Source organism: Carcharodon carcharias, chromosome 8 (genome assembly GCF_017639515.1).
Source record: "Carcharodon carcharias isolate sCarCar2 chromosome 8, sCarCar2.pri, whole genome shotgun sequence".
Classification (NCBI taxonomy): domain Eukaryota; kingdom Metazoa; phylum Chordata; class Chondrichthyes; order Lamniformes; family Lamnidae; genus Carcharodon; species Carcharodon carcharias.
In genome coordinates this window covers 90,449,695-90,475,372 of record NC_054474.1, presented here as the reverse complement: position 1 = coordinate 90,475,372, position 25,678 = coordinate 90,449,695, and the positions used below count along the sequence as shown (strand labels likewise).

At 47.3% G+C, this 25,678-nt stretch overlaps 1 protein-coding gene across 1 annotated transcript in view; it reads right to left on the bottom strand.

Annotated features, from left to right (window-relative positions):
* Window positions 1-10,682: 10,682 nt before the first annotated feature.
* LOC121281464 (matrix metalloproteinase-21-like) overlaps window positions 10,683-25,678 on the bottom strand; it is a 71,531-nt gene continuing 56,535 nt past the window's right edge. Inside the window, exons 6-7 of the mRNA XM_041194411.1 lie at window positions 17,305-17,477; window positions 10,683-10,991 (exon numbers count right to left, since the gene is read on the bottom strand). Of these exons, the coding sequence (XP_041050345.1) occupies window positions 10,683-10,991; window positions 17,305-17,477 (482 nt within the window). The remainder of the gene's footprint in view (window positions 10,992-17,304; window positions 17,478-25,678) is intronic.

The following is a 25,678-nucleotide window of genomic DNA, read 5'->3' as shown; positions in this document are numbered from 1 at the left end:
GTGTGTGTGTTAGGATTCACGTGTGTGTGTGTGTGTATGTGAGGGTTCGGGTGTGTGTGTTTGAGGATTCACTGATGTGTGTGTGAGGATTCACTTGTGTGTGTGAGGATACACTAGTGTGTATGTGTGTGTGTGTGTGTGTGTGTGAAGATTCGCATGTGTGTGTGAGGATTCACGTGTGTGTGAGGATTCACTTGTATGTGTGTGAAGATTCGCGTGTGTATGTGAGGATTCAATTGTGTGTGTGTGTGTGTGAGGATTCACGTGTGTGTGTTAGGATTAACTTGTGTGTGTGTGAGGATTCACGTGTGTGTGAGGATTTGCTTGTGTGTGTCTGTGAGTATTCACTTGTGTGTGTGTGAGGATTCAAGTGTGCGTGTGTGAGGATTCAAGTGTGTGTGTGTGAAGATTCGTGTGTGTGAGGATTCACTTGTGTGTGTGTGTGTGAGGATTCACTTGTGTGTGTGTGTGCGAGGATTCCGGTGTGTGTGATGATTCACTTTGTGTGTGTGAGGATTCACTTGTGTGTGTGTGTGTGTGTGTGTGAGGATTCACATGCGTGTGTGAGGATTCACTTGTGTGTGTGTCTGTGAGTATTCACTTGTGTGGGTGAGAATTCACCTGTGTGTGTGAGGATTCACATGTGTGTACGTGTGTGTGTGTGTGTGTGAGGATTCACTTGTGTATGTGTGAGGATTCACTCGTGTGTGTGTGTGAGGGTTTGCGTGTGTGTGTGAGGATTCACTTGTGTGTGTGAGAATTCACATGTGTGTGAGGATTCACGTGTGTGTGTATGTGTGTGAGGATTCACTTGTGTGTGTGTATCTGTTTGAATTCACTTGAGTTTGTGTGATCGAGGATTCGTGTGTGTGCGTGAGGATTCACTTGTGCGTGTGTGAGGATTCACTTGTGCGTGTGTGAGGATTCACTTTGTGTGTGTGAGGATTCACTTGTGCAAGTGTGTGAGGATTCACTTGTGCGTGTGTGAGGATTCACTTTATGTGTATGTGAGGATTCATGTGTATGTGTGTGTGAGGATTCAATTGTGTGTGTGTGTTTGTGAGGATTCGCATGTGTGTGAGGATTCACTTGTGTGTGTGTGTGAGGATTCACTTGTGTGTGTGTGAAGATTCACTCGTGTGTGTGTGAGGATTCAGTTTGTGTGTGAGGATACACGCGTGTGTGTGTGTGTGTGAGGATTCACGTGTGTGGGTGTGAGGATTCACTTGTGTGTGTGCAAGGATTCGCGTGTGTGTGAGGATTCACTTGTGTGTGTGCCTGTGAGGATTCACTTGTGTGTATGTGAGGATTCACTTTGTGAGTGTGTGTGAGAATTCATGTGTGTGTTAGGATTCACTTGTGTGTTTGTGTGTGTGAGGGTTCGGGTGTGTGTGTGTGAGGATTCACTTGTGTGTGTGTAAGAATTCACTGATGTATGTGTGAGAATTCAATTTGTGTGTGAGGATACACTAGTGTGTATGTGTGTGAGGATTCGCATGTGTGTGTGTGTCAAGATTCACGTGTGTGTGTGAGGATTCACTTGTGTGTGTGTGAGGATTCGCGTGCATGTGAGAATTCAATTGTGTGTTTGTGTGTGTGTGTGTGGGGATTCACATGTGTGTGTTAGGATTCACTTGTGTGTGTGTGTGTGAGGATTCACTTGTGTGTGTGTGAGGATTCACTTGTGTATGTGAGGATTCGCGTGTGTGTGTGAAGATTCACTTATATGTGTGTGTGAGGATTCACATGTGTATGTGTGCGAGGATTCGCGTGTGTGTGATGATTCGCTTTGTGTACGTGAGGATTCACTTGTGTGTGTGTGTGTGAGGATTTGCATGTGCGTGTGAGGATTCACTTGTGTGTGTCTGTGAGTATTCACGTGTGTGTGAGGATTCATGTGTGTATGTTTGAGTGTGTGAGGATTTACTTGTGTGTGAGGATTCACTTGTGTGTGTGAGGATTCATTTGTGTGTGTGTGAGGATTCACTCGTGTGTGTGTGTGAGGATTCGCATGTGTGTGTGAGGATTCACTTGTGTGTGTGTGTGCGAGGATTCACTTGTGTGTGTAAGGATGTGCGTGTGTGTGAGGATTCACTTTGTGTGTTTGTGTCTGTGTGTGAGGATTCACGTGTGTGTGTTAGGATTCACGTGTGTGTGTGTGTGTATGTGAGGGTTCGGGTGTGTGTGTTTGAGGATTCACTTGTGTGTGTAAGAATTCACTGATGTGTGTGTGAGGATTCACTTGTGTGTGTGAGGATTCAATTTGTGTGTGAGGATACAATAGTGTGTACGTGTGTGTGTGTGAAGATTCGCGTGTGTGTGTGAGGATTCACTTGTGTGTGAGGATTCACTTGTATGTGTGTGAGGATTCGCGTGTGTATGTGAGGATTCAATTGTGTGTGTGAGTGTGTGTGAGGATTCACTTGTGTGTGTGTCTGTGAGTATTCACTTGTGTGTGTGAGAATTCACATGTGTGTGTGAGGATTCACGTGTGTGTATGTGTTTGAGGATTCACTTGTGTGTGTGTATCTGTTTGGATTCACTTGAGTTTGTGTGATCGAGGATTCACTTGTGTGTGTGAGGATTCACTTTGTGTGTGTGAGGATTCACGTGTGTGTGTGTGTGTGTGTAAGGATTCACTTGTGCGTTTGTGAGGATTCACTTTATGTGTGTGTGAGGATTCATGTGTGTGTGTGTGTGTGTGTGTGTGTGTGAGGATTCACTTGTGTGTATGAGGATTCACATTTATGTGTGTGTGTGTGTGAGGATTCATGCGTGTGTGTGTGTGGATTCACTTGTGTGTATGAGGATTCACGTGTGTGTGTGGGTGTGTGTTTGAGGATTCACTTGTATTTGTGTGTGAGGATTCATGTGTGTGTGTGTGTGTGTGGATTCACTTGTGTGTATGAGGATTCACGTGTATATGTGTGTGAGGATTCACTTGTGTGTGTGTGTGAGGATTCACGTGTGTGTGTATGTGTGTGAGGATTCACGTGTGTGTGTGCGTGTGTGGATTCACGTGTGTGTGTGTGTGTGAGGATTCAAATGTGTTTGTGTGTGTGTGTGTGAGGATTCACCTGTGTGTGTGTGTGTGTGTGTGTGAGGATTCACGTGTGTTTCTGTCTGTGTGTGTGAGGATTCACATGTGTTTGTGTGTGTGTGTGTGTGTGAGTGAGGATTCACTTGGCTGAGCGTGTCTGTGCTGATTTTCAGTTCACTCCTCACTGAGAAGGAATTAGCCTTGTGTGCATGCAGTGTCTCCTAAGAGCCTACGGGCTGAAGAAGTTTTCATTAAGAATTGTTCGAAGCCAGTGAGCAAAAGGAGGCTGAAGATCAGTTAGTGAGAGAAGCTGATTAAACATCGATACCATGGCGATAACTCAATGGGTCAAGAGGAACGTGAAAGCAGACCTGGGGCCACTGATGCTACATTATAAGATTTGTTTAAACATGTCTTGCAATTAGAATCATACAGCATGGTATTAGACCATTCAGCCCACCATGTCTGTGCTGGCTCTTTGAAAAAGATTTCCAATTGGCCTATCTCCCCATGCTCTTTTCTCCATAGCCATGTCCTTTTCAAGTATTTATCCAATCCTCTTTTGAAAGTTACTATTGAATCTGCTTCCACCACCAGTGCAATCCGGATCATCACAACTTAAAAAAAACTCCTCCTCTCCCCTAGTTTTTTTTTGCCAATTACCTTAAATTTGTGCCCTCTGGTTACCTCTAGCCAGTGAAAACACCACCTCTGTATTTACTCTTCAAAGTCCTTCATAATTTTGAATACTTTTAATAAATCTTCTCTTAACCTTCTCTGCTCTGAGGAGAACAACCCCAGTTTCTCCAGATAACTGAAACCTCTCATTCCCAGTACCACTCCAGAAAATTTCTTTTGCATCCTTACCAAGGCTTTGTTGCCTTGTTACAATTATGAGGTTTTTAAGATTGTAATATTTTTGGACTGTGTGTTTAAGATAAAATGAAGGGGGTCATGTGGCTTGCTCTGAAGTCTACCTGACAGCAAGTTGGTTGGTTTGATTGTTAGAAATTAAAGGATGTCCACATTGTGTCACTGGTAAGAAAGTGCATGGTGTTTATGAAACAATGGCAGCAGTCTGTGTGCTAAAGTGGAGAGACTGTAGTTCTCCAAAGTTCCAAAACAGTGTAGAAAATGTTGGGTTGTAAACAGTTGTGCCTTAAACTGTCCATTTAGTTCCAAGATGGAATAGAGTTGAGCTCTCAAGGATAGCTAAACAGCACCTCCACTTGGATACAAGGCTCATATGATTCACATTGGCATGATAATCAGCTTTGAGATGGGAAAGGTATGGAAGAAGCTATTGCAATATTTGTGTTACAGGCTTTCCTAAATATCACTGAATATCACAGATAGGTTAATCTACCAGGATCCGGGAGAGAGAGAGCAGCTGGAGACCGAAAGTCTCTATGACTCACCACAGCAGAATGTGGGTGGAAGCTCATGCTTGGATTGAAAAGACCAAATTTGTGAGGAGCTAAAATAAAGCTGGAAGATTTGCCTAGCTTGTGTTAGATGGAGGATCTCCAGTAATACTCTTACCGTGAGGGACAGTTCTGGGCTTAGAAGTTACCAGGCTGAGAAAGGAAAAGAACAGAAGTAAACTCTTGGGAGTTAAGAATCATTTTGTATCGATCCTAGGAGAATTGAATGTCTCAATAAATGACATATAATGTGTACCTATGAAGGGTGTTTCTTCAGTTCTGGTAAAAATATGAAGATGAGTATTCTATTCTGTAGTTTAAATTATAAGTTGCCTACAAAGACAGTGTTTAGTTAGAAAGTGCTTTTAGCCTTTTGTTACAGTGAAATCTTGTCATGTCATCCTTTCAGCTATTAACTGGAAATTTGAATTTCTGTTTAAAAGTCTCTGTGATGATCGTAACAATATTTTTCCTAAAGTGTGGTGCCCAGAATTGAATACATTACTCCAGCTGAGGCCCAACCAATAGTTAGGATAAAAAGGAACACATTACAAGCTACATCACAGTTTCCAGAGAAAACATTTATAGGATTCTACATCAGCCATACAATAAAGATCCAGAGCGCATGACGTTTATGGCACTTGTCAAAGATAAGAGTACATCGACCACCTACTCCACCCAGTTCCTGAACTCAGACAGTCTTTTTGCAGATTCAAATCTGGTTTGTTTTTCATCAATCTTCTCCCATCTTCTCTCGAGAGCAGGAGTTCCTTGTTGACACATATTTCCATGGGCACCATTTGCAACATTTACCTCACCCAAGAGACTGTCGTCCATATGTGAACCTAAAAAGGCTCTATGTCAGCAGCCCTTTTAGCTGTAAAGGGGGCCATCACAGTCAGGCCTGATAGTGTCCTCACCCAATGCTCCCATTCAGGTGTGCTTTCACAGAATACTGGGGCACTGAATAGAGATTAGGAGCGAAAATGCTGAACACTTTCAGGGGAGCTATGAATTTGTCCGCTAAATAACTACATTATATTTTAACTGGAGTTAATTACCCAGCAGGTCAGAATGGCATTAAAATAAAACTATTTTCTGACATTGCAAGTCCCTAAACCTGTAAATTGTAGAATCTGGATGAAAAAAAATAAGAGAAAGAAAAAACATTGCACAAGGTATAAATATACTGATGATTCAAAAAATAAATATCCTAAATTCTTAGCAATTATGCATAACGTCATATTTAACGAAGCCCTTGAAGGGACCCACAAACCTAACAGCACAGCTAAAGACTGATGATAATCATTAGAACATTGGCCAACCAACCAAACCAAGTTCAACTAAAACTTCCATTTATTTTTAAACAAACAACAAAGGAATCATTTAATTATTTCTGTTCTCAACATCCACCCATTTTGTACCTGCCACCCCACCCTCCCCTCCTGTATCTGGGCCATGTCACACTCAGAGATTCCAAGTACTTTATCTACCTGTGCTTCTTGCTAAAAGCTTAGCATCTGTGTGAAATTAACTTTGGCTTTGAGCCAACCTTAACTCCAGGTGTTTAAATTGTCCTGAAACAGTTTCCAGAGTGAAACAAGACTAACCTTTCCAAGGGAGTTTCCCCTCAGTATGATATTGGGAGTGTAGGCTTAGATTTTGTATTCAAGTCACTGGACATCCAATCAGAATGCACCAAACCAAATTGCAATGGATTTGTCACAAACTTCTAGCTCAGAGTTGAGAGTGTTGCCAACTGAGCCACAGCTAATGTTGACAGTAGGGACTTTGTCCAAGGATGAGTACCCGTGTTGGGTCAGGGGTGGCCAAAATAAGCTGGAATCAAAAAGTAAACTAGTTCAGACGTCAATTATGATTTTGCTGACATTAAGCTTTATATTTGATCGTTGTGGGTTTTGCCTATATTAAACAAGGACAAATTCCATTGCAATTCGGTTTGGTGCATCCTGATTGGATGTACAATGATGATGGAGCCTCCTGTCCAATCAACAAATGAGACTTGGTTGTTATAGCTGCAGTGGTGGGAGAAAAGGCCAATCCTGGTCCTTCAGGTATAACTGTCTGTATCACATTGAGCGCCAGCTGACAGACATAGATGAGTGGCATTCCATAATTGATTATGTGATAAATTTTGATCAAATAATGGGTCAGAGCTGCCAAGGAGTGGCTATCACAGTCAGATTGCCATTCCGCTCCTTTTTACTTACCCAGGTTAGGAGCTGCACATTTTTCACCTGGACCTCCGACCTAGACCTGGTGAGAAATGGACAGCGTACCTGGTCCCCACGTTCTTCCAGTGGAGGGCAGCAGCATTGGGGGACGTGAAGCCACAACCCCCTTTTCCAGCACTAGTTGCTGTAAACCAGGTCAGTTTTAAGGGCCCTAGTGTGTTTAAATGCACTTTGAGAAGCCAGGGAGAAGGTTAGGTGTATTACATAAGTGGGTAGGATAGCAGGTAAGGGAGCAGTAGGGTGGGTCAGGGGGGTAGGATGGGTTGGGGGTGGGGGGAGTATGTAGGATGGGGCTGGGAGGTCGGGTGGTCAGCCAGTGGGCGGGAGGAGGTCAGGGGGGTTGGGAAGGTAGTCAGGGCGCCTGGGGTGTATTCGGGGGAGGGGTGGAGGCTAATCGGGGGGATTGGGGGAGAGGTATGAGGGTAGTCGGGCGATGGGGAGGTGGTTGGTTCGTCAGGAGGGTAGTCAGGAGGTAGGGGTATTTGGGGGAGTGGGAGGGCGATCAGGGATGTTGGGTGGTCGGGATGTAGTTGGGTGGTCAGGAGCTGGGTCGGGGGGCTTGTGGAGGGCTTGGTTGGAGGGTCCAGTGTGGGTGGGGGAGAGGAGAGGTGTTGGGGCAGGGTGTGTCAGTACCATAGTTATCCAGGAGACAGAAGTGATTTTAAACCTTCTAACTTTTACTGGTAACTATTCCGTTAAGAGAATCAGAACCACCCGACGTCTCCAATTTAAATCGGAATATTGGATGGTTCAAGGTGCAGGGTAATTGCCCATCAGATGTTTAAACTTTCCGGGCAATTCCCGTGCAGTCCTTGCCGGGGGGATCTTCTGAGGGAATCCCCAGCGCATCTTCTGCGATACTTCCGGAGATCAGACGTTCTGGGGCTATTGAGTCCTAACTGTAAGAACAATGTGTAAATGAAGGCAGTTTATGATGAAAAGCAAATCAAACTGCAGGTGTTGGCAATCTGAAAGGAAAGCAGAAAATGCTTGAAACACTCAAAAGGGAAATGAAAGTTTAAATGTGGATCCTTTACCAAAATGGAAGAGATTGGAGATGGTGAAGGGACGCGCATCAGTGAAGCAGCAGAAGAAGAAAGACTTGCATTTCTAGACTGCCTTATCATGGACACTCCAAAATGCTTTTCAGCCAACAAAGTGCTTTTGAAGTGTAGTCACCGTTGTTAAGTGAGAATACCCTGTAGAGTGTGTAAATGTAAAATAGGAGAGGGACAAATGACTGACGTGCTAACAAGATGAGAGAGTAGAAGGTAGAATGAGAGATTTTAAAAACATTTCGAGAGAACTGTGAATAACTGAGGGGATGGGGGTGGGGGAGGTCAAAGTAGAGCAGACTCCAGTCACGAGCCTCAATCACAGGTCAAACTAAGGATAAAGGCTTCCTGGCACCAAGAAGAGTCCTGGCAGAGGGCTCCCATCACAAGCAGCAATGCATCCCTTGATTCTACCCATCTCTCAGGCCATAAGTGTGGATTTCAATGTAGTAGGGTTGACAACTCTCAATGATTGACTTGGATCTCTAGGGGTCAAAGACTAACCTGCTGCGAGGACAAAAATCAGAGGGGTATCAAAAAACAATTATGTGCTTTTTTAATTGTCTTTGAAACATGTTTATTCCTTGGCTATGAAAAAAAATTGGAGATGAGGAAAAGAAGGCTGTTTGACAGGGTGGAGTGGTTGGAGGTGTGATGAAACTTCCAGGAATATGTCCAACCAAAATTGGGAACTTTACAATATATTGAGACAGGAGGAGGTGTGCACTTCTTTGGGGGAATACGAGAGGAGAGTTTAGAGGGACACTGGTCATGGCCTCATTGATAAAATAGGGAAGACACAAAAGATTGGATGTTGGAAACTGGGTGGCATTGTGGCTGTCAACATTTATGGAACATAGATTGGACCCAGCCTAGACTGAGGAAAACACAGTAGATTACAATCTGAGGTTGGGGGTGGGGGTGGTGGTGGGGGTACTGCTAGCAGGGAGGGTGGTAGGATTTCTTTTTGCAATAAGGGTGCACTTTTGAGGCCGGGACTTGGCATTTTACTGGGGCAGAATAGAGACCGCTGGCCCAAATGGGTCTAATTGTAACATTGAGAGCTACCGCTGGTGATGGCAACAATTTCAAACAACTCAAGAGCATTTCTCGAGAACAATCCTCCAGCGGTGAGATATGGAACTATGCCCATGGTTCCACTGCAATGAATTCCTGCTTTCAACTGTATTGTACTGGACAGCCACCGTCTCACAGGAGGGAGAGCAAGCAAAGAACCTACAAGAAATGAATATTTTTGAACAGCAATCGTGGTTTCAGATGCTGGGGATTACTCAGGATCCAAACAGTATTCCACCTACTCGGCACTCCTCAAGCGAGGATAGGACACCACTGAGTCCTAGCTCTGGTAACATGGCACAACAAGGAGAGCCATGAACAGAGACAGGCCTACACAGGGCCACGAGCAATTCTCAAGGGTCACGCAAAGTGTACAGGACATCTGTAATTCTCATCCTCAAAAGTCTGTGGATGTTTTCAAGAGTGCTCAAGACTGAGATTGCTAGATTTTTATTACAAAGGATATCAAGGGATCTGGAGCAAAGTCGCATCCATCGAGTTGAGAATCAGATTAGCTCTGATCTAACTGAATAGCGGAGCAGACATGAACATGCTGAATGGTCTACTCCTGTTCCTAATGTTCCTTTGTGACAGGGCTGGAGGCTGCATGGGGCCCAGGCCGCATCCACCAACACTAATGACGTATCTTGATGAATAAACGAAAAGAAATACCTGACAAACATCTAAAGCGATCAGAATACCCTGAGTATTCTAAAATGGGGGCACAGTCTCAGGATAAAGGGCCGATCATTTAGGACTGAGATGAGGAGAAATTACTTCACTCAAAGGGTTGTGAATCTCTGGAATTCTTTGCCCCCGAGGGTTGTGGATGCCCGATCGTTGAATACATTTAAGGCTGGGAGAGGCAGATTTTTGCTCTCTCAACGAATCAAGGGATATGGGGAGTGGGCGGGAAATGGAGTTGAAGCCCAAGATCAGCCATGATTGTATTGAATGGCAGAGCAGACTCGATGGGCCTTATGGTCTACTCCTGCTCCTATTTCTTGTGATCTTGAGTACACAGGCTAGCTCATTGAATTATATAACATGTATTTATATTGTGCCTTTAACATAGTAAACACCCTGTGGCACCTCACAGGAGCATAATCAACAAAACTTGACACTAAATCACCAAACAGGAGAACTGGCAGAGCGAGTGAGATCAGCAGCAACAATGGGGGCTATTTTGAATTACACAGACTGTGGCAGTTCAAGAAGGTGTTTCAGCACCACCTACTCAGTTACAGACAAGCAAGAAACGCTGGCCTAGCAGCCATGCTCACATCCCATGAATGAATAAAAAAAATCCCTCAAACACTGGTTCTCGATACACATTCTACTTATATATGGAAAAATGAAGGTATTTAAAAAATAAGTTTAAAATTGCCTTTTCCAGCTAGTTTATTGCCCTTGTTCTCGCTGTGGCCTGATACATATGAGAAAATGTCCCTGCACGGTTGTGAGCAACAATCATGTGCCAACTTTCCAATGCTGAACTTTTGTATTTCTCAGTGTCCTGTGCCAACCTCCCAAATGCTGCCTGTGGAGTGATCACTGTTCTTGGAGGGCTCTTTCCCAGCCTAAACTCCCCTTGTTAAACTTGAAGAGACCCAGAAATAGGACAATGTGTTAAAACTGACAAAATATCACCCCCAGCCTACCATCCCTCTCTGTTTAACTGAAACAGTAATTGACAAAAGGCAGAACTTATGTACAAAATGCGTGTAGAATCCATTCAGTTAGCACCCCCCGCCCACAACCCCGCCTTTAGTGTCAGTACAGTCGCATGCAAGGGTGACAAAGCACCTCAAATACACGATATGTGCAACCCTTAACTGGGCACCGCACTGAGCATCGATGGGTGGATGTCACAGATGTCGAACCATTGCTCGGACACTCTTCTGCGGCCATGCAAACCCCTGGCTGGCAGCGCAGGATTGGCTTGGTGCTCCGTTTCACTCACCACCCTCCAGAAATGCTGATCCTTCATGAAGAAGAGTGCGCGGTGTGTGTAGGAGTAAAACGCGGCGTCCAAGTTTCCTAGTGGATGGTCGCCAGCCACCGTTGGAGGGAAGAAGTTCACGATCTTTCTGGGAAACCCATTAACCTTCTGGTTAAGATCGATGGTGAAGGCCGTCACCTGTAGGAAAGTAACAGAAGGATAAATGTGCGGGACAAGCAGAATCAAACCGGCTGATTTTTATTACATTGAGTTTCGGTTCACATTCAGTTGCCTTGAAGCCGAGGCACCCAGAGACACCCCGTACCCAGCACTACCTGCTCTGTTCCGGTTTGTCTTGTTTTTTGTAGGAGGTGTTTTATTGCTGGTGCATAGGCATTAGCTGTGGCCCCGTTGGTGACATTCTCATTCCTGGGTCAGAAGGTTGTCGGTTCACACCCCACTCCAGAGGCTTAAGCACACTGACCCTGATTTTTCAACCTGTGAATGGTAGCAATTTTGGGTTTACCCATCCATTCCTGACCTACTCCACCTTCCCCTAGTCAGGAAGCAATGGCAGGTCGTGACCTCACACGCACATCCTCTGATGTCGGGGCCACCATTATAAAGGTCGAGAGGAGGTTTGAATTTCAAATCAAAAGGGAAGCCGCTTAGGACTGCGATGAGGAGAAATACCTTCACTCAGAGAGTTGAGAATCTTTGGAATTCTCTACTTTAGGGGTAGAACCTTTACGCCTCATGGGCAGGCATGTGCCGGACCCAATCGGGTGTAAAATAGTGTGAGATGTTGGGCGAGTGTCCCGACACCATCCTGCATGCGCGCAATCTTCAGGTCAGCGGGCGCGCATGGTTGTTGGAGCAATGCCCATCATCAATTAAGAGGCCATTTAAAGCCATTAAAAACCCAATTGAACCTGATTTCATGTTGCCCATGTGATTTCGCGCTCATGGGCAAAACGGGCAGGTGGGCAAGACCTCATCCAAGGGCAGGATAAAAAGGGTCAGCAGCACTGCCATTGTGAGCTGTGAGGAGTTTAGGAGATAGTTTGCTGCTGGTAACTTATTTGAACTTGACAGCTTCATTCTGAACTTCATTCTTAGCATTTCTAGGCTTCATTTCAGGTCTCATTTGTGTCTCCAAGGCCCCAGGAGGATTTTGACCCTGTGGACCCTTCCAGGTATCAGTCTTCTGTTACCATGGTAATGGGGACTGTGGTATCCACTGGTGGCATCTCCTCCTCCGAGGAAGAGAGGGACAGAACAGAGAGGAGGCCAGGTGTCCCAATGCAGCTTTTGTGGGAGTGACCTGTGGGAATTGAGGCACAGGCACAGGGCGGGCAGGGCCAACAGGAAGTACAAGGTGTTAGGTGCCACAGAAGATGCCAATATCCTGCTGCAAGGGTTTACAGGCAGCGATGCAGGTACTCCAATATGTCGAAGGAGGCTCCACCTCTCCAGGGAGACTGTGACCTTCATTTGTCAGATGATTGAGCCTGAGATCACCTCCGACTGTTTGGGTAGGAACCCCATGCCAGTGGCTCTGAAGGTCACAGTGGCCCTCAACTATGCCTCTGGCTCTTTCCAAGGCTCAGTGGGGGATCTGTGTGGAGTCTCCCAATCAGCTGTCCAAGTTGCGTCACACTGGTGACAGGAGCTCTGTTCAGGTGGGTAATGACATTCATTCATTTCTGTAAGGACGAGGCCAGCCAGGCAGAGTGAGCCAGAAGGTTCGCAGCAATTGCTGGGTTCCCCACATCCAGGGTGCCATCGACTGCACACATGTAGCCATGAAGGTGCCAATGGTTCAGCCGGGTGCCTTCATCAACAAGGATTCCACTCGATGAGCGTGCGATCACAGGATGCAGATTCTGCAAGTCTGTGCAAGGTACCCAGGCAGCTCCCATGATGCTTACATCCTGAGACATCCCCAGGTGCCGAGACTCTTCAGCGCTACAGCCCAACTGGATGGATGGCTTCTGGGTGACAAAAGTTATCCTCTGAAAAGGTGGCTCATGATGCCTCTCCGCCACCGAAGTACAGAGGCAGAGCGGCGTTATAATAGGAGTCATGCCTCCACAAGGGCAGTGATAGAGAGGACCATAGATCTTCTCAAGATGCCCTTCCGATGCCTGGACTGTTTAGGGGGAGCACTACAATACCCTCCAGAGCTTTGAATGCTGTGCACTCCACAATCTGGCTCTGGCATGGGGGGACCCATCGGAGGAAGGGGATTTAGATGCAGCTCCACAGGCCACAGAGGATGAATCCAGTCGTGAGTCAGAAGAGAAGGATGGTGAGGAGCACACTGAGGGCATGGAGGCAGATCTCGGTAACCTCCAAGGAGGCAGGGACACACCTTAATCCAACGATCCTTCAGCTAGGCTGCCAAAGATCTGCTCCCACCTCATGCCAAGGCTGCTGCCTCCATCCAGGATGTCTGAATTTACCCTTTCATTTGAACCCAAAGTTCCCTCAATGCCTGTGCAATAAAGTTTAGAGCCACTCATGTCCAGCATTGCATATTGGCGTACCCTGCACCAAAAAAATACAAAGGTGAAGCAGACTCAGGCCATTATGACAAAAGAAAATTTATCTCATTTTGACAATCCAAAAAAATTAACAGAACCTTCTCTGGTCTTCATTCCCCCAGACCAGTAAACATAAACAAAACATCACACAACAGAAGATCACCCGTGACCAGTCCCTCTTGTGCTTATGGTGCCTTAAACTTATGTTTACGAGTGCTTTGTCTCCCCCCAACCTGCATCGCTGGCAGCAGCATTGGGGACAGTTGCTCACCCTGTTGTCCTGTTGGCCTTGATGACCTTGGCGGTTGTCCTCTGGCCAGTGATGCCTGTGCTGGCCCCACCTTGAAGGGAGCGGCCAATGCCATGGCTGGCAACTCCCCAGTCACCGCAGCCTCATCAGATGCCACAGTTCCGGCAGAGAGGGGGGAGGAGCTGCTGCCATCTTCCGGAGCGCCCTGAGTGGAGCCCCCAGAGATGACAAGCAGCTCATGTGCCAAAGTGAGGCTGCTCTGGACCTCCCTGCACACCGCTAATGAACGGGAACCTAGCTGGATACCAGGTGCCTCATCTATCTCCCACACGGGCACTGACCACCTGAAGTCATTGCCTGTGTGAGGGCTTGCAGGTCCGAGCGCAACCCCAGGAACCCCTCATTCTGTCTCTGGAGTTGCCTCTTCATGAGAGTCGCACTATCTCAATGGAGGAGGCAGTGTGCTTGGCCATGAGGGTCAACGCAATGCCAACACTCCACATGGACTCTTCCACAACAGAGATCATGGCATGCATACCCTCATGGATCTCCACATGATACTCCTGCACATCCCGCTGGACACCCAGCATCTGCCGCCTAATGGACAACTCTAGAGGCTGATTATCTGTCTTTAACTCAGCATTGTCCTGGTCTGGTGTCCAGCAGTCCTCCAACTGCCGGCGTTCTGGGCTTGCTCCTCAAGTGAGTGTGAAGTGCCTTCACCACTGTGCTTTGATATTCTAGCCGAGGAACTAATGCCCATCGAGGTGCTGGTATCTGCGCTGGTGCCTGGTTCAGAGAGCAGGTGTGACGCAGGTGCATGTGAAGACTGGCAGTCCTCTGGCATCAGGGGTGACTCTTTGGGGTCCTGCGATTGAGTGCGTGCTGGCGAGTCTAAGGGAGAACAACAACATGTCATTAGTTTAAGTCATCACAGTGTCATTGTGCATGCCAGGCACCCTGGTGAGACAATGGAGATCTGCATCATGGTTCCATGTCTTCCAATAATCAATGGGGGCTCCAGTTTTGAGCCTCCCATCAATGAAGAGACTGTAAAAGAATGTTTGCACTACCCAAAACTCTCATCTCTCTGCACTGCACTCTTACCTTTGTCTGACACCCCAGCCTCTCTGCGGCCAGTTCACTGAGATGCGTGGCGCCTTTCTGGCTCCAAGGCGTCCTGCTCGTATCTGGATAGGATTAGGAGGTTTGGAGGGGGCCTCTGCATGTCCGAGACCTTGCAATGTTTTTATGGGTCAACTTCTCCTGAAAGGACAGAGGAGCATTGATGAGTCCACTCTCTACCTGCAGCTCCATTGCAGCCTGGCCAACCCCACCTGAGGAACACCCTGCAGGGCACATCCGAGTCGTGGCCCTCGAGCCGCAAGGCACTTAGTCCAAGCCGCCAGGGCTCACCCCCTTGGCCAGTTCTGGCGTCATTGACAGTTGGCACTCAGACTCTAACACCCCTGAGCTCCACAGGGGAATGGCCACACCTTAACACTTCAACACTCTGATCCAGGCCAACGCGGTACTCACCCTCCCTGAGTGCAGCAGGTCATTAAATGTTTTGCGGCACTGCACCCATGTGCATTGCACAATGTCATGGCTGCTGACCTGCACTCCTCCCATTCCCTCTTTGTGAGGCGCAGTGGCCTCCTCCTTCCATCTCTGGGGACAAAGGTGTCCCTTCCGACAGCCACGTCCTCCAGGAGGAACATGAAGCACTCATCCTGGGGGGGTGCCAAGTGCGCACCCGACCTGCCCTCCTGTCTGGTGTTTCCAGTTGCACTTGAGGCCATAACTTCAGTGCTCACAATGCTGCAAATATGTTCTTCCCTGGCAGCCTTCAAAGAGTTGACTGTGTTGTTTTTAAACTGGCCACCGGGTCACCATTGGACCTGGCGGCTGACAGGACCCCGCCCCCACCTGCCCCTCCCCGACCATTGAGAAGATGTATTGCACGCTGGGTGGGTCTTTACTGGCTAGCCAACATGAAATTACGGTCACATGCCCGCCGGTCCCGCCCGCCCACCGTGGGTAAACTTCAGGCCCTGAGGGCCATGGAAGCTAAGTCATTGAGTTTGTTTAAGGCAGAGATTGATGGATTTCTGATTAACAATAGGTAAACGGTTATGGGGATAGTGTGGGTAAAAGGAATTTAAGTGTTTGATCAGCCATGATCATATTGAATGGTGGATCAAGCTCGATGGTCTTCTCCTGTTCCTATGTTGCTATCCCTCCATGCTGTTTTCACTGTGATGGGAGGGATTTGGAGGCCTGTGGGAACTCCATGAGGTAAGTCAGTTTGTAAACCTTGGGGGAAGCCTCCTGAGGAGTCAGGAACCTTTCGACAGGAAATTTAAAAAGGTTTTGCCAATGCGCTCTCATAACCCCCATTCCCCCTCATACCCTCAAGCTCCCTCATATCCTAGAAATAATGGCCAGATGCCCTCATTATGAATACTTGGCTGAGCTCCAAAAATAGCTAATGGACTTAGCTCAGCAAACAATGTTGACACAGCTTGAACAAGAGTGCTAGCTTTGTTTGATTGACAAGTTTATGAGGTTATGATAAGTTACTCTTTCTTTGATGTGTTTTCCAATGTCTGCGTGTTTACTTAGACAAGATTAATAGGTATTAAATAAAGCTTTTATTAATTCATAATAATTAATGTCTAAGTTTGAATGACACTTTTACGAGGTTCTAAGATGAGTAGTTTTTTTAAAAGTAGATTTTCAAAGCATGTTTGCTTATTTTGTCAGTTTCATGAGCATTTCAAAGACTTGCCAGACTTGCTAATACCTGATTTATTCTGTACATAGTGGATACTGGAACAGTAAGTGTGGGGGATGCATGAGGTGCATGGTGGGGGCATGGAGGTTGAGGGGGCAAGGGAGCATGTAGAGGTTATGAGAGGGTACGGAAGGGGCATGGGGTATGGAGGGGTCATGAAGAGTATGAGGGGGCATGAAATGGGCATGAGGGTGAGGGAGTGAGGTTTAGGGGGCCTCACAACCATGTAAAGAACCAAAGCAGGACTTCTAACCAGCTTGTCTCTGCATCCGCCCGCCTCCGATGCTGCCTTGGGCTTGCCTATGGAGGTGGCAGACTTGAAACTTGTCCAGCCACATCTCACAAATATTGTAGGAGTCGGAGAAGTTGATGGGTTTGGGGTTTCAAATTTCCTAACACAGAAGGGAAGATCCAGTCCATAGACTAAGCTGATACTCTGGTGCGCTACTGAAAGGGTGCTGCACTGCTAGAGGAGCATTAAACTGAGTCCTGTTCTGCCCTCTCAGTTCGATGACACTGTTTCAAGTGTGAGAGGGGACTGAGAAAGGGGAGCATTAAACTGAGAGGATGGACAAACTGAGAATCTGTGGGTGGGTCAGGCCATGTGAGTATGAGATCATAACCCTGAAAGGTTGGGGTAGGAGACCAGGAGTTTGAGAAAAGGGTGAGAGAGCTTCAAGAGCTGAGCAACAGAGAGTCTAGAGCAAGAGTAAGCCAGAGTCCTCTCTGGACTGAACTCCAGTACAATCTATGCCAATGACTCAAGTGGAAGGTGGCCTATTTGCACTGTCAACCTCCACAACCTGCAGTCTTAGATTTATAAGTAAGTTATATGTACAATTTCTGAATGTTGACATGTAAAAATCACAGTTTATGCCTGTTGTGAATAAAGTGTATAAACATGACAGCCAAGCTTACCTCATCACCCCTGAAGAAATAAATGTTCCGGTCTCTTCTGTCAAAATAAGCTGTGTCTATTGGGCTGGGAGCACCAGGGAAGCCATCACTAATGAGCTTGGGATATCTGGTGCCATGTGCGTCTTGAGTAAAGGCCATATCGTTAATGGGGTCATAGTGCCAGTACTGCGTCCCTGAAAATCAGATGGGTAACATTAAAGACAGCTGAGGCTTAAAGTTCTTGCCCCGGGCCCAGGCTTCTCCTCGCCTCAATTGCTCTGATGCACCCACAACATTGTTTTTCATTACAAGGCCCGCGAGCCAGTGGTGGCTCCCATCAATGCTAAGTGTGGCACCTTGACCAGTGGTGTAGTGCTACCGGAGCGGACCTCTGCCAACTCCAACCAGGGCCCGGAGAGCAGAGTGCCACAGAGTGGAGCGCCAGAGTCCTGGGGAGGAGAGGCTGGCTGTGAGGTCTGGGGCCCCAGGGAGGAGCGGCTGGCTGTGAGGTCCAGAGCTTCGTGAAGGAGAGGCTGGCTGCAAGGTCTAGGAGTGAGCCTGTGTGGAACGGAGCCCCAGGTCGTGGGGTGGGTTGGGGGGGGGGGGTGGGTGGGGTGGGGGGGGGTGGGTGCGGTGGTGGGGGTGTTGGTGGAGGTGGGAAGGAAGAGGCTGATTGCTCTGTGTGTGTGTGTGTGTGTGAGAAAGAGACTGTGTGTGTGGGAGTGAGAGAGTCAGTGACTGTGTGTGGGAGTGAGAGACCGATTGTGTTTGTGGGAATGAGAGTGAGAGTGTGTGTGTTTGTATGTGTGTGGGAGAGAGACGAGTAATTGTGTGCGGGGGTAAAAGAGTGATTGTGTGTGAGAGTGAGTGAGTCCGTGGTAGTTAGAGAGTGAGTGACTATGTGTGTGTGTTTGGGAGTGAGAGAGTGAGTGAATATATGTGGGAGTGAGTGTGTGTCTGTTAGTTTGAGAGAGTCAGTGACTGTGTATGTGTGTGTGGGAGTGAGAGAGTGAGTGAGTATGCATGTGGAAGTGAGAGAGTAATTGTGTATATGTGGGAATGAGAAAATGAGTGACTATGCGTGTGTGTGTGGGCGTGAGACACTGAGTGACTATGTGTGTGTTTGGGAGTGAGAGTGAGTGACTGTGTGTGTGTTTGGGAGTGAGAGAGTGAGTGAATATGTGTGGGAGTAAGTATATGTCTGTTGGTTTGAGAGAGTGAGTGACTGTGTATGTGTGTGGGAGTGAGAGAGTGAGTGAGTGTGCATGTGGGAGTGAGAGAATGAGTGACTGTGTGCGGGAGTGAGAGAGTGAGTGAGTGACTGTGTGGGAGTGAGAGAGTAATTGTGTATATCTGGGAGTGAGAGAGTGAGTGACTGAGTGTGTGTGTGGGAGTGAGAGAATGAGTGACAATGCGCGTGTGTGGGCATGAGAGAATGAGTGAATATGTGTGTGTGTGGGAGTGAGAGAATGAGTGACTATGTGTGTGTTTGGGAGTGAGAGGATGAGTGAGTGTGCATGTGGGAGTGAGAGAGTGATTGTGTGTGTTTGGGAATGAGAGTGAGTGACTGTGTGTGTGTTTGGGAGTGAGAGAGTGAGTGAATATGTGTGGGAGTGAGTGTGTGTCTGTTATTTTAAGAGAGTGAGTGATTGTGTATGTGTGTGTGGGAATGAGAGAATGAGTGACTGTGTGTGTGTGGGAGTGAGAGAGTGAATGACTGTGTGTGTGTGGGAGTGAGAGAGTGAGTTCGTGACTGTGTGGGAGTGATGGAGTAATTGTGTGTATCTGGGAGTGAGAGAATGAGTGACTCAGTGTGTGTGTGGGAGTGACAGAATGAGTGACTGTGTGTGTGTCGGAGTAAGAGAGTGAGTGACTATGTGTGCGCTTGGGCGTGAGAGAGTGAGTGACTGTGTGTGTGTTTAGGAGTGAGGGAGTGAGTGAATATGTGTGGGTGTGAGGATTTGTCTGTTGGTTTGAGAGAGTGAGTGACTGTGTATGTGTGTCGGAGTGAGAGAGTGAGTGAGTGTGCATGTGGGAATTAGAGAATAATTGTGTGTATGTGGGAGTGAGAGAATGAGTGACTGTGTGTGTGTGTGTGTGTATGTGTGTGTGTGGGAGTGAGAGAATGGGTGACTGTGTGTGGGAGTGAGAGAGTGAGTGCCTGTGTGTGTGTTTGGGAGTGAGAGAGTGAGTGAGTGACTGTGTGGGAGTGAGAGAGTAATTTTCTGTATGTGGGAGTGAGTGAGAGAGTGCCTCTGTGTGTGTGTGTGTGTGTGGCAGTGAGAGAGTGAGTGAATATATGTGGGAGTGAGTGTGTGTCAGTTAGTTTGAGAGAGTCAGTGACTGTGTATGTGTATGTGGGAGTGAGAGAGTGAGTGAGTATGCATGTGGAAGTGAGAGAGTAATTGTGTGTATGTGGGAATGAGAAAATGAGTGACTATGCATGTGTGTGGGCGTGAGACAGTGAGTGACTATGTGTGTGTTTGGGAGTGAGAGTGAGTGACTGTGTGTGTGTTTGAGAGTGAGAGAGTGAGTGAATATGTGTGGGAGTAAGTATATGTCTGTTGGTTTGAGAGAGTGAGTGACTGTGTATGTGTGTGGGAGTGAGAGAGTGAGTGAGTGTGCATGTGGGAGTGAGAGAATGAGTGACTGTGTGTGGGAGTGAGAGAGTGAGTGAGTGACTATGTGGGAGTGAGAGAGTAATTGTGTGTATGTGGGAGTGAGAGAGTGAGTGACTATGTGTGTGTGTGGGAGTGTGAGAATGAGTGCCTGTGTGTGTTTGGGAGTGAGAGAGAGAGAGAATGAGTGTGTGTGTATGTGGGAGTGAGAGAATGAGTGTCTGAGTGTGTGTGTGGGAGTGAGGGAGTGAGTGTGTATCTGTTGGTTTAAGAGAGTGAGTGAATGAGTGTGTGTGGGAATGAGAGAATGAGTGACTGTGTGTGTCTGTGTGAGTGTGAGAATGAGTGACTATGCGTGTGTATGTGAGCATGAGAGAGTGAGTAACTGTGTGTGTGGGGGATTGAGAGAATGAGTGACTGTGTGCATGTGGGAGTGAGAGAGCGAGTAACTGTGTGTGTGTTGGAGTGAGAGAGTGAGTGCCTGTGTGTGTGTTTGGGAGTGAGAGAATGAGTGACTCTGTGTGTGTGTGTGGGAGTGAGAGAGTGAGTGAGTGACTGTGTGGGAGTGAGATAGTAATTGTCTGTATGTGTGAGTGAGAGAATGAGTGACCGAGTGTGTGTGTGGAAGTGAGATGATGAGTGATTGTGTGTGTGTGGGAGTGAGAGAATGAGTGACTGGCTGTGTATGTGGGAGTGAGAGAGTGAGTGAATGACTGTGTGGGTGTGAGAGAGTAATTGTGTGTACGTGGGAGTGAGAAAATGAGTGACTGAGTGTGTGTGGGTGTCAGAGAGTGAGTGACTGTGTGTGTGTTTGGGAGTGAGAGAATGAGTGACTGGCTGTGTGTGTGGGAGTGAGACAGTGAGTGAGTGATGGTGTGGGTGTGAGAGGGTATTTGTGTGTATGTGGGAGTGAGAAAATGAGTGACTGAGTGTGTGTGTGGAAGTGAGATGATGAGTGACTGTGTGTGTGGGAGTGAGAGAATGAGTGATTGTGTGTATGTCTGGGAGTGAAAGAGTGAGTGAGTGACTGTCTGGGAGTGAGATAGTAATTGTGTGTATGTGGGAGTGAGAGAGAGAGTGCCTCTGTGTGTGTGTGGGAGTGAGAGAATGAGTGCCTGTGTGTGTGTTTGGGGTGAGAGAATGAATGACTGTGTGTGCGTGTTTGGGAGTGAGAGAGTGACTGTATGTGTGTAGGAGTGACATAATAGGTGACCATGTGTGTGTGTGGGATTGAGAGAGTGAGTGACTGTGTGTGTGTTTGGGAGCGAGAGAGTGAGTGAATATGTGCGGGAGTGAGGATTTGTCTGTTGGTTTGAGAGTGTGAGTGACTATGTGTGTGGGAGTGAGAGAGTGAGTGAGTGATTGTATGTGTGTAAGAGTGACAGAATAAGTGACTATGTGTGTGTGTGTGGGAGTGAGAGATTGAGTAACTGTGTGTGTGTGGGAGTGAGACAATGAGTGACTCAGTGTGTGTGTGGGAGTGACAGAATGAGTGACTGTGTGTGTGTCGGAGTAAGAGAGTGAGTGACTATGTGTGCGCTTGGGCGTGAGAGAGTGAGTGACTGTGTGTGTGTTTAGGAGTGAGAGAGTGAGTGAGTATGTGTGGGTGTGAGGATTTGTCTGTTGGTTTGAGAGTGAGTGACTATGTATGTGTGTGGGAGTGAGAGAGTGAGTGAGTGTGCATGTGGGAGTTAGAGAATAATTGTGTGTATGTGGGAGTGAGAGAATGAGTGACTGTGTGTGTGTGTGAGTGAGGGAATGAGTGACTATGTGTGTGTGTGTGGGAGTGAGAGAATGAGTGACTGTGTGTGTGGGAGTGAGAGCGTGAGTTACTATGTATGTGTGGGAGTGAGAGAATGAGTGACTGTGTGTCTTTGGGAGTGAGAGAGTGTATGAATGACTGTGTGGGAGTGAGAGAGTAATTGTGTGTATGTGGGAGTGAGTAAGAGAGTGCCTCTGTGTGTGTGTGTGGGAGTAAGAGAGTGAGTGAATATGTGTGGGAGTGAGTGTGTGTCTGTTGTTTTGAGAGATTGAGTGACTGTGTATGTGTGTGGGAGTGAGAGAGTGAGTGAGTGTGCATGTGGGAGTGAGTGAGTGACTGTATGTGTGTAGGAGTGACGGAATAAGTGACTATGTGTGTGTGTGGAAGTGAGAGAGTGAGTGACTGTGTGCATGTGGGAGTGAGAGAATGAGTGACTATGTGTGTTTGGGGGTGAGAGAGTGAGTGAGTGAATGTGTGGGAGTGAGAGAGTGAGTGACTGTGTGTTTGGGAGTGAGACTGTGAATGACTGTGTTTGTGTTTGGGAGTGAGAGAGTGAGTGAATCTGTGTGGGAGTGAGTGTGTATCTGTTGGGTTAAGAGAGTGAGTGACTGTGTGGGGGTGGGAATGATAGAATGAGTGACTATGTGTGTGGGAGTGAGTGAGTGAGTGACTGACTATGTGTGCGTGTGGGAGTGAGAGAATGGGTGACTGTGTGTGTGGGAGTGAGAGAGTGAGTGCCTGTGTGTGTGTTTGGGAGTGAGAGAGTGAGTGAGTGACTGTGTGGGAGTGAGAGAGTAATTTTCTGTATGTGGGAGTGAGTGAGAGAGTGCCTCTGTGTGTGTGTGTGTGTGTGTGTGTGTGTGTGTGTGGGAGTGAGAGAGTGAGTGAATATATGTGGGAGTGAGTGTGTGTCTGTTAGTTTGAGAGAGTCAGTGACTGTGTATGTGTGTGTGGGAGTGAGAGAGTGAGTGAGTATGCATGTGGAAGTGAGAGAGTAATTGTGTGTATGTGGGAATGAGAAAATGAGTGACTATGCATGTGTGTGGGCGTGAGACAGTGAGTGACTATGTGTGTGTTTGGGAGTGAGAGTGAGTGACTGTGTGTGTGTTTGAGAGTGAGAGAGTGAGTGAATATGTGTGGGAGTAAGTATATGTCTGTTGGTTTGAGAGAGTGAGTGACTGTGTATGTGTGTGGGAGTGAGAGAGTGAGTGAGTGTGCATGTGGGAGTGAGAGAATGAGTGACTGTGTGCGGGAGTGAGAGAGTAATTGTGTGTATGTGGGAGTGAAAGAGTGAGTGACTATGTGTGTGTGTGGGAGTGTGAGAATGAGTGCCTGTGTGTGTTTGGGAGTGAGAGAGAGAGAGAATGAGTGTGTGTGTATGTGGGAGTGAGAGAATGAGTGTCTGAGTGTGTGTGTGGGAGTGAGGGAGTGAGTGTGTATCTGTTGGTTTAAGAGAGTGAGTGAATGAGTGTGTGTGGGAATGAGAGAATGAGTGACTGTGTGTGTCTGTGTGAGTGTGAGAATGAGTGACTATGCGTGTGTATGTGAGCGTCAGAGAGTGAGTAACTGTGTGTGTGGGGGATTGAGAGAATGAGTGACTGTGTGCATGTGGGATTGAGAGAGCGAGTAACTGTGTGTGTGTTGGAGTGAGAGAGTGAGTGCCTGTGTGTGTGTTTGGGAGTGAGAGAATGAGTGACTCTGTGTGTGTGTGTGGGAGTGAGAGAGTGAGTGAGTGACTGTGTGGGAGTGAGATAGTAATTGTCTGTATGTGGGAGTGAGAGAATGAGTGACCGAGTGTGTGTGTGGAAGTGAGATGATGAGTGATTGTGTGTGTGTGGGAGTGAGAGAATGAGTGACTGGCTGTGTATGTGGGAGTGAGAGAGTGAGTGAATGACTGTGTGGGTGTGAGAGAGTAATTGTGTGTACGTGGGAGTGAGAAAATGAGTGACTGAGTGTGTGTGGGTGTCAGAGAGTGAGTGACTGTGTGTGTGTTTGGGAGTGAGAGAATGAGTGACTGGCTGTGTGTGTGGGAGTGAGACAGTGAGTGAGTGACGGTGTGGGTGTGAGAGGGTATTTGTGTGTATGTGGGAGTGAGAAAATGAGTGACTGAGTGTGTGTGTGGAAGTGAGATGATGAGTGACTGTGTGTGTGGGAGTGAGAGAATGAGTGATTGTGTGTATGTCTGGGAGTGAAAGAGTGAGTGAGTGACTGTCTGGGAGTGAGATAGTAATTGTGTGTATGTGGGAGTGAGAGAGAGAGTGCCTCTGTGTGTGTGTGGGAGTGAGAGAATGAGTGCCTGTGTGTGTGTTTGGGGTGAGAGAATGAATGACTGTGTGTGCGTGTTTGGGAGTGAGAGAGTGACTGTATGTGTGTAGGAGTGACATAATAGGTGACCATGTGTGTGTGTGGGATTGAGAGAGTGAGTGACTGTGTGTGTGTTTGGGAGCGAGAGAGTGAGTGAATATGTGCGGGAGTGAGGATTTGTCTGTTGGTTTGAGAGTGTGAGTGACTATGTGTGTGGGAGTGAGAGAGTGAGTGAGTGATTGTATGTGTGTAAGAGTGACAGAATAAGTGACTATGTGTGTGTGTGTGGGAGTGAGAGATTGAGTAACTGTGTGTGTGTGGGAGTGAGACAATGAGTGACTCAGTGTGTGTGTGGGAGTGACAGAATGAGTGACTGTGTGTGTGTCGGAGTAAGAGAGTGAGTGACTATGTGTGCGCTTGGGCGTGAGAGAGTGAGTGACTGTGTGTGTGTTTAGGAGTGAGAGAGTGAGTGAGTATGTGTGGGTGTGAGGATTTGTCTGTTGGTTTGAGAGTGAGTGACTATGTATGTGTGTGGGAGTGAGAGAGTGAGTGAGTGTGCATGTGGGAGTTAGAGAATAATTGTGTGTATGTGGGAGTGAGAGAATGAGTGACTGTGTGTGTGTGTGAGTGAGGGAATGAGTGACTATGTGTGTGTGTGTGGGAGTGAGAGAATGAGTGACTGTGTGTGTGGGAGTGAGAGCGTGAGTTACTATGTATGTGTGGGAGTGAGAGAATGAGTGACTGTGTGTCTTTGGGAGTGAGAGAGTGTATGAATGACTGTGTGGGAGTGAGAGAGTAATTGTGTGTATGTGGGAGTGAGTAAGAGAGTGCCTCTGTGTGTGTGTGTGGGAGTAAGAGAGTGAGTGAATATGTGTGGGAGTGAGTGTGTGTCTGTTGTTTTGAGAGATTGAGTGACTGTGTATGTGTGTGGGAGTGAGAGAGTGAGTGAGTGTGCATGTGGGAGTGAGTGAGTGACTGTATGTGTGTAGGAGTGACGGAATAAGTGACTATGTGTGTGTGTGGAAGTGAGAGAGTGAGTGACTGTGTGCATGTGGGAGTGAGAGAATGAGTGACTATGTGTGTTTGGGGGTGAGAGAGTGAGTGAGTGAATGTGTGGGAGTGAGAGAGTGAGTGACTGTGTGTTTGGGAGTGAGACTGTGAATGACTGTGTTTGTGTTTGGGAGTGAGAGAGTGAGTGAATCTGTGTGGGAGTGAGTGTGTATCTGTTGGGTTAAGAGAGTGAGTGACTGTGTGGGGGTGGGAATGATAGAATGAGTGACTATGTGTGTGGGAGTGAGTGAGTGAGTGACTGACTATGTGTGCGTGTGGGAGTGAGAGAATGGGTGACTGTGTGTGTGGGAGTGAGAGAGTGAGTGCCTGTGTGTGTGTTTGGGAGTGAGAGAGTGAGTGAGTGACTGTGTGGGAGTGAGAGAGTAATTTTCTGTATGTGGGAGTGAGTGAGAGAGTGCCTCTGTGTGTGTGTGTGTGTGTGTGTGTGGGAGTGAGAGAGTGAGTGAATATATGTGGGAGTGAGTGTGTGTCTGTTAGTTTGAGAGAGTCAGTGACTGTGTATGTGTGTGTGGGAGTGAGAGAGTGAGTGAGTATGCATGTGGAAGTGAGAGAGTAATTGTGTGTATGTGGGAATGAGAAAATGAGTGACTATGCATGTGTGTGGGCGTGAGACAGTGAGTGACTATGTGTGTGTTTGGGA